The 12,610-nt window shown below is 35.4% G+C and overlaps 2 protein-coding genes across 5 annotated transcripts; one reads left to right on the top strand and one right to left on the bottom strand.

Annotated features, from left to right (window-relative positions):
* Positions 1-1,394: 1,394 nt before the first annotated feature.
* On the top strand, positions 1,395-5,986 carry LOC116137519 (queuosine salvage protein-like). 2 transcript variants are annotated; one of them, XR_004129197.1, is made up of 8 exons: positions 1,395-1,598; positions 1,704-1,847; positions 2,501-2,599; positions 3,146-3,222; positions 3,423-3,531; positions 3,651-3,979; positions 4,420-4,507; positions 4,960-5,055. XR_004129197.1 is itself a non-coding variant. In XM_031423222.1 (7 exons), the coding sequence occupies exons 1-7, from the start codon at positions 1,529-1,531 to the stop codon at positions 5,047-5,049; spliced, it is 918 nt and encodes a 305-aa protein (XP_031279082.1). In that variant the 5' UTR covers positions 1,398-1,528; the 3' UTR covers positions 5,050-5,986. The 2 variants fall into 2 exon arrangements, 1 of the variants encoding a protein (XP_031279082.1); XM_031423222.1 differs by lacking the exon at positions 4,420-4,507 and having other exon boundaries at positions 1,398-1,598; positions 4,960-5,986.
* Positions 5,987-6,088: 102 nt separating this feature from the next.
* LOC116137517 (formamidase-like) lies at positions 6,089-10,664 on the bottom strand. 3 transcript variants are annotated; one of them, XM_031423221.1, is made up of 7 exons: positions 9,553-9,847; positions 8,402-8,639; positions 8,110-8,300; positions 7,601-7,836; positions 7,049-7,292; positions 6,806-6,913; positions 6,089-6,365 (listed from the first exon to the last, which is right to left on the bottom strand). In XM_031423221.1, the coding sequence occupies exons 1-7, from the start codon at positions 9,769-9,771 to the stop codon at positions 6,243-6,245; spliced, it is 1,359 nt and encodes a 452-aa protein (XP_031279081.1). In that variant the 5' UTR covers positions 9,772-9,847; the 3' UTR covers positions 6,089-6,242. The 3 variants fall into 3 exon arrangements, with proteins under 3 accessions (XP_031279081.1, XP_031279080.1, XP_031279079.1); XM_031423220.1 differs by lacking the exon at positions 9,553-9,847 and adding an exon at positions 9,065-9,341 and having other exon boundaries at positions 6,090-6,365; XM_031423219.1 differs by lacking the exon at positions 9,553-9,847 and adding an exon at positions 10,266-10,664 and having other exon boundaries at positions 6,093-6,365.
* Between the last annotated feature and the right edge of the window lie 1,946 nt (positions 10,665-12,610).

Genomic DNA, 12,610 nt, shown 5'->3' on the forward strand with positions numbered 1-12,610 from the left:
GATTAGGTTGTAAACGTAACATTTTTCTTATAATATTCAACTATGTTCCTTTTAGGCTAGCACAATTGCATATAATAGGGGTAGTATGGTGATTTACTTGAATATTCCTTTCTCTAACATTAAATTTTCTCAACGTCTGTATAGATTCTGGGTTAGACTGTTAGTATCAGATTGTATTGGGTTAAATGTACTTAGGACAAACACAATAGGTAAAATTGTAGGGCCCTTTTGGTGCACAATTTTTCACTACTCTATTTACTATTCTATCCACAATACACATTTATTTCCTTATTCTCAAAATATTATTCTATATTATTCAATTCTTTTTAAAACACCTAGATTTGTTAATTTAACTAAACACCCCCAAATTTTTTTTAAAAAAATTGACAAAAACACCCCAGCAACCCACATTTGCCAAATTCCGACCACCACCGCCAGAAGCTGGCCAGAATCTGGTATAATGGTACACTACCAACTGGATTTGGCCGATAGTCCGTCGATCTAGCCTTTTTCAGCCAGATCTACGGTAGATCTGGCTGGAAAAGGCAAGATCTACAGCCAAAGATCTGGCCATTAACTGCCAGATCTTTGGTCGTTGACGACCAAATGCGACTAGATCTGACTTTTTTTCGGCAAGATCCACCGTGGATCTGGTCAAAAAATGTCATATCGTTGTACGACCGGCCAGATCTAGCTGGTCATGCACCGATACAGCGACGCCGGCCACCTCTGGTGGTGGTGGCCGGCTATCGGTATTTAATGGGTGAGTAGGGGTGTTTTTATTAATTTTTAATATTTTATTATAGTGGTGTTTAATAAATAAACAAATATATAAGATATTTTTATTAATTTTTAAATTTTAAATCGTAATAACTATACAATTTTTTTTTTTTAATTTTATTCTAAAAAATATGAACTAAGTGCACCCCTGATTCTTCGAATGGTAAAACTTTAAAGTAGGATAGCTGCACGTGCACAGTCTAATCAGAACGAGCCTGCAGGTTACACGGTAATTTGGCTCACTGTAATTGGATATGAGGGATGGATTTTTCGTTTCAATTAGTGGGCCTTAACTGAGTTGGAGGGACAAGGACTATTCGGTTCCTGACCGACCAAAATAAAATATAAAATATCTGAGCTGACACAAAATAATAAATGATGACCTATTCTCAACTTATCCTGTCAAAAAAGGTTGCTTACTTGGCCTCAAAGAATTTAATGGTACAATTAACCTTTCACGTAACTTTATCAGGCAAAAAACCGTGACAATTGACTAAACAAATAAACTACACACGTGAGCCGGTGCGTACGCATTGGTTATTTCGTGGCTCTGGCGCATTCCTCACCCACAGGGTCAACCTAGAAACAAAACAATAGCGGGAAACTTCGAATCAGGATACGCATTTCACGGCCTTATATATCAATTTGTACTATATAATAAAAGATTTATGCATTTTTTATATATAAAACAATTAGGGTTAAAATAGAACCATAAGAGACTCACAGACTCTGTAGTCAAAGAACTGCCATGGAAGAGGTAAGGTCGAGCTCTGCTTGGGTTGCCACTCACTCTTCTCACGTGGTGGTTGACTCCACAGGTCCATTCTTTGACTTCTGTTTTTATTTATTTATTTATTTATTTGGTTTTATGAATGCATGTAAATTTTGGAAGTATAAATTTGCTCAATAACGTTTTAATGCAGGGATTGAGAAGGTTGTAGAGAATATCAAAGACTCGATTCCTAAGGTAGAGTGGGATTATGAAGGTATTCACTACTTTGATAACGGCCCCCTCACCGTTCAGTACCTGTTCGTTTTAGATGCTCTGAATTTTTGCTTTTGGCCTGGTAAGACTCTGTGTAATTGTATTGCAGCATTTCCTTTGAATTTTTTATTACCGAATTTGTTGACAGTTTGTTGTTCGGATGGTCATCTGTGAATCAGAGTTATATAAATATATCTATATTTTGTTGATTTTGTTGCTAGTCTATGGTAGAGTTCTGTTAAATGTGTTCCAGTGAGGCGAATGGAGGACGTTTAGGCTGAATAAATTTTCTTGTGAGAAATGACAAGTTCATTGGTTGTTTTATTTGAGTCAAGAGTTGCAATTGTAGAGTTGAAGTGTTAGATATATCTAAGATTTTTGCAACTAAAAAGTTTCACTTGGCCTAAATTGCAGTCTTATTGTTCCTGGAATGGATAGCAGATACTTTTTATTTTATTTTTTTGTTTTTGTGTTTGTATCTTTTATTTTGTCAAAGGTATGAGACTATTGGGTTAAGGGATATTATAAGCGTTTTAGTTGTGCAATAATGGTTTGGTAGAGGGATCTCAAAATAACAAAATGACTGCTTGTCTGACCGTGATGCAATTCAGCAAATATGCAATGAATACCCCAGATATATCCTATATAATTTTTATGACTGTCCATCTAAATTTTTGTTGTTTGCTCCACTAACATTTTGGTTTCTTTTTAATTTGACATTTTTAATGCTTTAAGATAAGGATTTAAATTATGATCATTTGGCATCGGGGCTAAAGGCAGCTCTGCAGAATGACAAATCTGCATTTGATGCTGATCGTTTGCAAAAATACACTGGTACTTCTTCTCTACCTGAACTCTCTATCCTTTTATGTGCATTTATAATAGTCATCCATTAATAATGTGTTTGTGTATTTAGAGTTTTTTTCTCCCTAATTGGTAAGCACAGAGTAGAGAAGAGGAAAAAGTCATTTGGACTACAAACAGTCATTGAGTTGCAAAGGAATAGCTCCTAATATGAGTTTCTCAGAGCCCCGAGCATCTGAACAAATTATAAAAACAGATGCAGTTTCTCCTTTGTCCATCTTTGTGCATAATTCACATTACCGTAAGCTATTGGTGTTGCTGCTTTAGAGGATTATTTGTTCTCTTTTCATGTACACACATGCACATAACAAACAATCATAAACTGATGAAGCCTAGAATTTTTTTTTTCTTTTTTGTTTAAATGCAGTTTTAGCTTTCAGGAAAACTGTGACAGGGATGTAAATTATTTGAGTCTTTATTAGTTGCATAAACCTACGTATTCATCACAGCCATTTGTGAATAATAGGAAGCAAACATTACCGTTTCTTTACCTTTCTTGGGCCTTTTTTCATTCAGGTTCTCAATTACGTGAATTGTTGAAATGGCCGAGGCCACTTCCTTTGGAGGATGAACGAGTTCGCTTACTGCACGAGGTAAAAATTTCTTTAGTATAATTGAAGTTAGTTTTTGCTATTGCTATATTAATTTCTTTATTTAACATTCCTCATAATTATTAGTTCAATATTTCTTTAGTTCTAACTTTTCATCTATCCATAACTAGATCTGATGCATGCAATTGCGTAGCCTAATGGCCACTTCATTTATTTGATATCTTTAAATTTCATGTTTCTAGGTTGGGCTTGAACTGGAAAGAAACTTTGGAGGTAAAGCATCCAATCTTGTGGAACTCTCTGGAAAATCAGCGGTGAAACTTGTTTCTCTTGTCACTCGTCACTTCCCTGGTATCAGGCTTTTTGTGATAAATTCTTATTATCATGCAGCATATGTTGAAAAATTTGTATGTGTAATACAACTAGTCTGTATGGAAGTTTAACTTTCCAGTTACAATAAAATATTACAGGCTTTCGAGACCATTCGGTGTATAAAGGGCACCAGGTATTCTTGTACAAACGAGCACAGATTTTTGCTGCAGATATATGGGGTGCATTCAAAGGGCAAGGATATGGAGAATTTAATGATATTGGTGCAATAACTATGTTTGCGGACTATGTTGTTCCGGCAGTGCTTCAGCAGCTTGGTGTGCTGAAATATAGTTCAAGCCTTGCCAGCAAAATTGAGACTAATGGTGAAATAGGTTCAGGCACTGAGGAGGAAGTTGAATTACGAGCTTGCTCTGTATATGCTGTGGAGAAAATGAGGGAACTAATCGGTATAAAATCAGGAAAGCAGGTACAGCTAAACTTTCTCATGTGTATGTATATTATTCTTTCATTATTATGGAGCAATTGCCGTTTTTGACTTATTTGCAAAGGAGTGATTATTATAATTAGTTAAAATGTAAATTCTTTTGAAAGTATTTTCCAATTTGCTAATAGTTTATAACTTGAGTATCAGGTTTTTTAAAATATTTTGGCTTTGTTTTCATCATAAATCTCCATTTTCTGTCTTTCTTTCTTTCAATATTACATGTTATCACGTGAAATTGGCTTTGGGATTAATTTTGTCTCTAGTATATAAAACTTTGTGCATTTCAGTGTATTGCATGAACTTTCTTGATCTTCTTATCTAGCACCCGCCATTCCTTTGGAAGAATTTGTTACAACTGTTTTTGATCAAACATTTGCATACAGTTAACTATAACTTCTGTCTGGAAATGATGCATTTCTCAGTGAGCTAAGCTGTCCCTCTGCAATATTGGTTCCCATATTATTAAGGCAGTGCATGATTCAATCATCTCTTCAATTCATTGCTATCTTGGTAAGAAATGTTGTGGATCATTGCTTAATGATAGTTAAGTTAGGTTGTAGTTGGATCACTTCAGACTAAAGAGCAGATTTGTACTAGACTTCTTTGTCATTTTTCATTTTTCATTTTAGATAAACTATAAAATTAAGTTTACTATTGTCAGAAATACGCAGGATTTTCTGAATTTGTTAACCAAACTTTCTTCTTGCTGTCTTGTAACTTCATGTCATACAAAGTGTGTACCTTGTCATTAAGTTCTGTAAATTCAACCATCTAATAGCAATCGTATTTATTCAGTAACTCAAAGCAAGTGCCTTTTCTTTCCTACCTATTGGGGAGAGGGAAAGGGGGCATTTGAAAATCAAAGTAGACATCCATTTCCCTTATTCCTCTGAATGGACCGATTTCAATTTCTATGCTTCCCCTTCAATTCTTAATCATGTGCTTTTTTTTTTTCTTTTCAGGTTCTGAGTGTGGAGCTAGACCTTTGGCTCTGGTCTGTTGGTGTACAATCTGCTCTACAGCACCATCGAACTCTTTCAATTTACTATTGACTGGACAATATGAGATGGTTGTCATTTTGCTATATATTAACCTTTGAGTTCAAAAGTTTTAGCTTGGAGAATTTGAGGTAGCTTATTAGGACTAGATTGACATTAGTTCCTTTCTTTTTAACAATTCTGAAAATTTTGGAGTAAAACCCTTTTAAAAACTTTACCATTGAGAATTGATCAGTATGAACCAAAATGACTTTTATCTATAAAATAGTTAATTTTAAGTTGTTTTATGAAATTCTTCCTCCAAGAAATGGCTTTCTTTGTCTGGGCAACACCCATATTTCATCCAGGTGAATACGTAGAAGTCAATATCAGCAGAACTGTGGCATATATTTATGTGCTTCCTTGTTTTGTATGCTAATTTGATTGTACCTGATGAGGAGAAATTTGGCAGTCCTCTCAGGTATTTGGTTAAAGTTCTTTATGTACATTAGACCTCACATGAAACTTGTTATTTATAATCATTGTCTTTAGACTCTTAATATGAGGAGAGGGAGTACTGAGATCACATGATGACTCTTGTAGATGTCAATTGCACCGTTTGACCAGCTTAGATTCAGATTGAGTCACTGTTGTTTGCAATAATATTAAGTAGGAATTGCTGATTCTGCTGATGCATGTATGCTTGGCTCGTCAGCTTCTGTCCTGATATATGGGTTTAGTAAAAACAATTTGTAATTGGAGTTCAAGGTAGCAAAAACAGTTGTGGCTAGAAAGTTGCTTATGCCAAATATCACAAAAATAGTTTTATCTTTTGCCACCGGCACTATATAATTTGTTGGACAGAAAGCCTTTTTCTCCATTCATAGGTAAATTTTGAAAATACGCAGTGTGGAATTTTCTTTGCAGTGCTGGTGCAAAGAATTCTAGGAACTACTTTTGATTGTCATAGTGTGTAACATTTAGACCCTGTTTTGGTCTAAAAGTTACCCAAGATGCTGATCATCTGCAGTACAATTGTTTCAGTGTGAAAATAGTTCTGATAATTTGAAATAGTATAGTTGGAAATATTTATCACTCAACCTTTTTCCTTTATTTATAAGTATGGTTGTTTGCTTTACAAACCAGAAAACAGAGATCATATAGCCACTATATAGTGCCTCCATCCGCAAATGGATCTAGACATAAATGCTACTATGCATCATGTATCCAAAGTGTCTGTTTCTTTTACTTGGTGCCCTTGGCCCTTGTTATGCTCCCGAACCAGGGTTCTTTGTGATGGGCAAATTTCCATCATAACTGCATTTGAGGACATCTGGTTTTCTTACTAATCGGGGCCCAACTGGCACCTTGCTGGATTTTGGACGAATATCCTGCATAACCACAGTTATTACTTCAAACTTTAGACCATGCATTTACATATCTTAAATTTGATTGAGTTGAATATCCTTTACATAAATGTACTGTCCAAGCATTTTGTATCTGTATTTGTATTTCCAAATGCACCGTTTACATTTAGCACAAGATTTGGATCTTGTGATTGGTTTAAAATTCTTCCAATACAACAGTGTGCATATGCAAAAAATAACTGTGGAATAGCTATCAGAATTTGTCATACGCTGATAGATTATGTATTTCTGTTTAGCAATAAGAGCTTAGGTTTCAATGTCCATCAAGTTTCTTGAACCACTTGATTATAGTTGGGATTGGGATTTCATAGTGTCCTTTATGAATTTTATTGAAAGGCAGTAGGGATATATATATATAATCAGTTCTGTTTGTTAATTTGTGAGAAACAGGGAGAATGAGTAACCTGATCAAATATAGCTGTAGGAATTGCAAGGGTTGCAACCGCATTGGGAGCGTCGACTATTCCAGAGATCCTTCCTTCGCACGGGCAGCATGATAACAAAAGATACATCTGTCGTATACCATTACATATTTTTTATCAATAATGTGACAAAATCCTCATTTACTTCAAAATCAGTAATTTTGCATGTGTCTTCCTTTGTGTATGTGAAAGAATTGTTTATGTGATAATGGGGGAGATCCAAACCTGTTCTTTGGAGTACCCAAATTTAGAGAGGTAATCAATTGCATTGAGAACTGCACGTTTGTAAGCAACACTCGCATCAAGGTAGTGCTGCCTTCCACTCTCATCAACACTGATCCCCTCAAACACCAACCATTCCGAGAATCGTGGCTCAACTGGGCCTATCTCAAAGATTGGATTTACATGAAGAGGAGTTGGCCCCATTGGTGTAAGATAGTCTTTCATTCCACCCCTTATAATTTCGCACCTGATAACAAAAATGGAGTGTCAGTAACTTGGATAGGAGGCTGAACATCAATCAGAAAAATGGAATTATCTGCTGTATTCTAAAAAAAAAAAAATTATCAGAAATGGTTGGAACAAAAACCAAATGGTGAATGGAATATGATAGTCAAAGACTTGGTGGTGAAAGTTTTTTTTGTAGTTCTAGAAAGAAAAGCCTTGCTTTAAAATAATATGGATGATCTATTAATGATTTGATAAAGCTTTAAAGTTGTGTGCGGTATTGTTCCTGCAATAAAAAAAAGACTGCGAGGATATGGGATGGAAATGTACTTGAGCTCTAGAAAGCCACTCATCTCAATTGCCCCGCAGAATGAGACTTCACCATCACCCTGAGAGAAGTGCATATCACCCGTACTAAGATTCGCTCCGTCTACAAATACTGGAAGGTATATTTTTGAACCTCTGCTGAGATTTTTGATATCACAATTTCCTCCATTTTCTCGTCCTGGGATTGTCCTTGCTGCCTGCCTAGCAATCTTTTCCCATTCAGGTGTGCCTTCTTCGATCTATTGATGACCATCACATGTTAGAACACATAATTTCTGCCATCATATATTGTGGAGTTACAGGTCGTGTGCCTTGCAACTGAACACAAAACATAGTAATACTAACAAAATCTTTCCAAGTTTTAGCCAGCTCTATGACAAATATCTATTGACTCTTGCAGTGGAAATTTATGAACTCATTTTTGTGGATGGGAAGCTAAATTACCATGTTTTAATTAACATAGAATGCATACAGAGTTTGACACTGTTGTATGAGAATTAACATTTTCATACTTTTCCAAGAAGGCAGCCTTTGGTCGATGGTAGGTTTGCCAATGGTCGTGAATGCAAGACCTCGCAGAGTTTCAGTGATTGGAGACCATTTTCTTCCAGTTCTCTTTCCCTTTCGTTCCATATCTTCAGGAGTTCCATTGATGGTGCAGTTCCAATAATTCCAGGGTGAGTTAAACCTGGGAATCGTACCCCTGGTATATGTAAACCATCTTTTGTTAGCAGAGATATATCACACTTCTTATTCTTCTTTCGTTAGACATATTTCTTGTTTAGTAGTAGAGAACTCACTCACCAGGTATGTGAGGAGAGTAGGCGTAAATTCCTTCAAAATACCAAATAGCTTTGGTTGCACTAGGAAAGTGATCAGTTAAAAAACCACCTCCATTTTCTCTGTCAAATGTTGCTGTGTAACCCCATTCATCTCCTGGAAGAGGACCCAGGTTGCATATTTCTACTGCAAGAAGATCTCCTGCCTTGGCTGGAATTCCATCCTCGTCCACAACTTTGATCGGCCCACTGAGATAATGCACCTGCCCAAACAATTACATTAAATGCCTCCAATAATCCTCTTTATAAGGTCATTTGTTTGTTTAATTTAGTAGAAATAATTATGTTACTAGTTCAGTAATATTACCAAGTTTACATAATCTATTTGATTGTCAATTAACGGTCAACCAAGAATCATCTCTTCTTTGTCATATCATCAATCTAATTATTGATATCATATAGTTGGCTCGTAGTGTATTTCAATTAAATTAATCATCACACCTAAGAGATGCTTTTGTTTCTAATTTTTAAGAGCTTATTTTGAGTTTTTTTTTTTTTTTTAAATCAATTGAATACACATAAACTACAGTTAAGAAAAGTTGCTCTAGTAAGAAGAATAGTATTGACACTTACAACGGAGGGATCAATGGTTTAAATTAACATCAAGTAATGATAATCATATACTCACTGTGGAGGCATCAATGGTTTTAACATCAATTGCGGAATCATAATCTTTGATGACACCTCCAGTCGCGTCTACCATCTCTACTCTAAACATTTCACCAACTTTAACCGCTGCAACTGGAGGTATATCAGGGTGCCAACGATTATGAAAAGGTAACTTTTGTTCCCATGGCTTTTTCTTCAAGGCTACTGGCACAACCAATCTTGGAGTTGGAGGAGCCATTGCAATGATGCATCAAAGAGGTGGAGAGTTCAGGGTTTCAATGGTTCACTAATTAAGTTTACTAATGTATGTGTTGCGCAAGTATGAAATGGACTTTTACAGTAGCTGACAGATGGTAGAGACAATTTTAATGGTCTCCTACTCTACGTTTCAGTATAGGACAAAGATATGATTCATTTTTATATACTAAACCCTGAAGCCGGCCATCTGACTCATTCGTACTCATTTAAATATCATAAACATAGAGTTAGAAAAGCAGGTTTACTTACCGTAGAGAGGTCAATGGTTTTAACATCAAGTGCAGAATCATCATCCTGGATTACACCTCCAGTCCAGTCTACCATCTCTACTCTAAACATCTCACCAACTTTAACCTCTGCAACTGGAGATACTTCTGGGTGCCAACGATTATGAAGAGGTGCCTTTTGTTCCCACGGCTTCTTCTTCAAATCTATTGGCACGACCAATCTTGGAGTTGAGGGAGCCATGGCTTAGATGAATCAGTGAGGAGGCTGAGAGTTTGGGGTTTTTGTAGTTCACTAATTGAGCTTATAACTGGTGGGATCTATTGTAGTATTACATTAGTTGACAAATGGGAGTGACAAATTTTCTATTGGTCCCCAACTAGGCAATTACCTTTCACCGTATAAAACAAACATGATTGTATTAAGAAGCAAAGCCTCCCTCTCAACCCAACTATGTGGAACAACTCTGAATCACTCCTTTTGTTTTTTGGTTTTGAAGATATGGGAAAAAGCAGAGAATTTTATATTTAGCATCCAATTTTGCTAGTTTAAGTGATAGAAGTTCACAATTTGTTTAAACTGCACTACTAATCAATAATTATGAATAAGAAAAATGCAACATCCATGTTGTTTGATACTTATATAGAGACAGCATGAATTCTTTATAATCTAACAGTTAATCAAACTCCTGCAAATACATATGCATTAGAAGGTGATGAGAAATTAGTAAAACTCACAATGGATTGATCAGCATGTTTGATGTCATCTGCAGAGTAATCGCGCGTGATGCCACCGCCACTGTAATCCATCATCTCAACTCTAAAAACCTCCCTAGCTCTAACCTCCGCAACCGGAGGTATATCTGGGTGCCACCGGTTGTGGAGGACATGTTTCTGTTCCCATGCTTTCTTCTTCAAGTCTATAGGCAGAACCAGCCTTGCAGCACCACCACCATACTCAGTCATGACTATGTCAGACTCAAATTTCCTACTTTGGTAAAGGAAAAATAAAAATTAAGCATGCTAAAAATAAGCAGATTCCCAATTAGATTGAAGCGTGACAGGCATGATATTTTTGGAGTTGGTGGGATGGATGGACCTCTTGAGTGTTTAAACCACTCCTTTATTTTACTTTCCTTAAAAGCTTATTGTAAACTGTAAAGTTGATAGCAAAAGGCAACCACTTGTTAAGGAATGATGCATGTAATGTACTTGAATCATTCAACTTTTATCTTATCATCAAGTGGCATCTCATTTAGTTCAACATCGTACATCAAAAAGTAATGGTGGACTCTATTCTTTTGATAAGGATAAAAGAATACTCTAGAACATCAACTTGTATTAACGGGGTATACAATAAAGATTGGTCCATAACTTCTATATAATAAAGATTGGTCCATAATTTCTATATGATAGCTCATAGTTGATCAATTTGTATTTTGGTACAGGTCTATTTGGCTAGATAGATCCTTATAATTTGATTAATTACGAACTATCATATTAAGTATAAAAAAAAATTATGAGATTGGATTATAAGTGTAAATATTACTGATTACATATATATTAGTAGATTTGAAACGTGGTAATAAGCCTAGTTAGTAAATACGGGTACGGCAAAAAAACGGTACGGGAATTTTACGGGTATAACGCAAATGGTGAAAAATACGTTTGTAAAAATTCGGTCATAAAATTCGGATACGGAAAAAATACGATTCGGATATATACGTTTAATACGACACATTGTCAATATAGTTTGAAAAATACGGCAATGCATCTTGGTTTTAGCACTTTTCAAAACATCCCCATTTAAATAATCCATTGTGGTCGACCCTACAATTTATTTTCCTTTTAATTTAAAGTATATTTGAACAATAACTAAGACTAGTATTTTTATCCTTAATTTTATAGCTACGCATACAAAGTTTGGATTCCAATTAGTATGTTTGTTTTATTTCTGAGTTTAATTGACAGTACATTCAAAGGTCAAATAATAATAGTGTTATGAAATCTAAAAACATGACAAGTGCACATGGGTTTACAATTTGCAGTTGGCGTTGGTTGTAAACTGATGGTTTGTTGCTTTTTTCTTCTTCTTAAGTATCTGCCAATTCCAAATCCAAGCCCGACAATATTTTTTTATGATTCATGCTTTTCTTTTGTTGTTTGCCTTTACCTTTGCTTTTATAGATGATCTTTAGTCTTTTCATTTTGACCCATACAACCACAAACAACAGAACTAAAGAAATATTATGTTAAAACAGATACCAAATATACTCTCACAAACATTCATCAAACATGTTTCAAACAAATCTATCAATCCCACCAACATACAAATCCATCAATCCACCAGCCCCTATTACTACTACTCACACACCAACACAAAACAAAACAAATCACCAACATACAAGATTCAAAGAGAGTTAAAAGAGAAGAGAGAAGTGTGTAGCTTGAGGCTTGAAGAGTTGAAGTCTTGGACTTAAAGCTTGGAGAAGAGAGTTAAAATTTAAAAGAGAAGAGAAGAAGAGATCAAGACTCAGAGTCAAGAGATGAAAAAAAGAGTTGAATTGTTGAAGATTTGAAGAGAGATGAAGATTGTGGAAGAGAGAACCGAGAAGAGAGGAAGGAGATTTTTTTAATTTTAGTCAAACCCCACCAAAACGACGTCGTTTCCCTATCATGTAATTATTTTTTGTCTGCAAAAATTCGGCAAAAATTCGCAATAATTCGGGTATAATTCGCGAATTATACGGATAGGGTATATAATTCGCGAATTATACGGCAGCCCTCATAACATACGTGAATTCCGTTTTATAGGAATTATACGGCTAGCCGATAATTCCGTATAAAACGCGATATTAACTAACTAGGGTAATAATAGCGTGCGAGTATAAGCTTTAAAGATGACAGAAACAACTGGACTTGGGCATTGTCGTGGGCTTTGATTTGATGGTGATAATCGAAATGGGCTGTAAAAAATGACCCCACAAATCGGAATCTTAAAGATATTGGTTAAAAAATTCATGATGCTTTTGTTTGTTCTATAGAGAAAAGTTGTTCTCCCCTTTGCTTTATTGGTTGGATGG

The sequence above is a fragment of the Pistacia vera genome, unplaced genomic scaffold (assembly GCF_008641045.1).
Source record: "Pistacia vera cultivar Batoury unplaced genomic scaffold, PisVer_v2 Contig329, whole genome shotgun sequence".
NCBI lineage: Eukaryota > Viridiplantae > Streptophyta > Magnoliopsida > Sapindales > Anacardiaceae > Pistacia > Pistacia vera.

What these genes read in the sequence shown, in the direction of transcription:
- LOC116137517 (XM_031423219.1), bottom strand. Translation starts at nt 10,493, where the DNA reads ATGACTGAGTATGGTGGTGGTGCTGCAAGGCTGGTTCTGCCTATAGAC. An exon ending in CTACTCTCCTCACATACCTG is followed by an intron (nt 8,301 to 8,401) that starts GTGAGTGAGTTC and finishes TACATATACCAG; the next exon opens with GGGTACGATTCCCAGGTTTA. An exon ending in TTGGGTACTCCAAAGAACAG is followed by an intron (nt 6,914 to 7,048) that starts GTTTGGATCTCC and finishes GGTATACGACAG; the next exon opens with ATGTATCTTTTGTTATCATG.
- LOC116137519 (XM_031423222.1), top strand. Translation starts at nt 1,529, where the DNA reads ATGGAAGAGGTAAGGTCGAGCTCTGCTTGGGTTGCCACTCACTCTTCT. An exon ending in GAATTTTTGCTTTTGGCCTG is followed by an intron (nt 1,848 to 2,500) that starts GTAAGACTCTGT and finishes TAATGCTTTAAG; the next exon opens with ATAAGGATTTAAATTATGAT. An exon ending in GTATAAAATCAGGAAAGCAG is followed by an intron (nt 3,980 to 4,959) that starts GTACAGCTAAAC and finishes TTTTCTTTTCAG; the next exon opens with GTTCTGAGTGTGGAGCTAGA.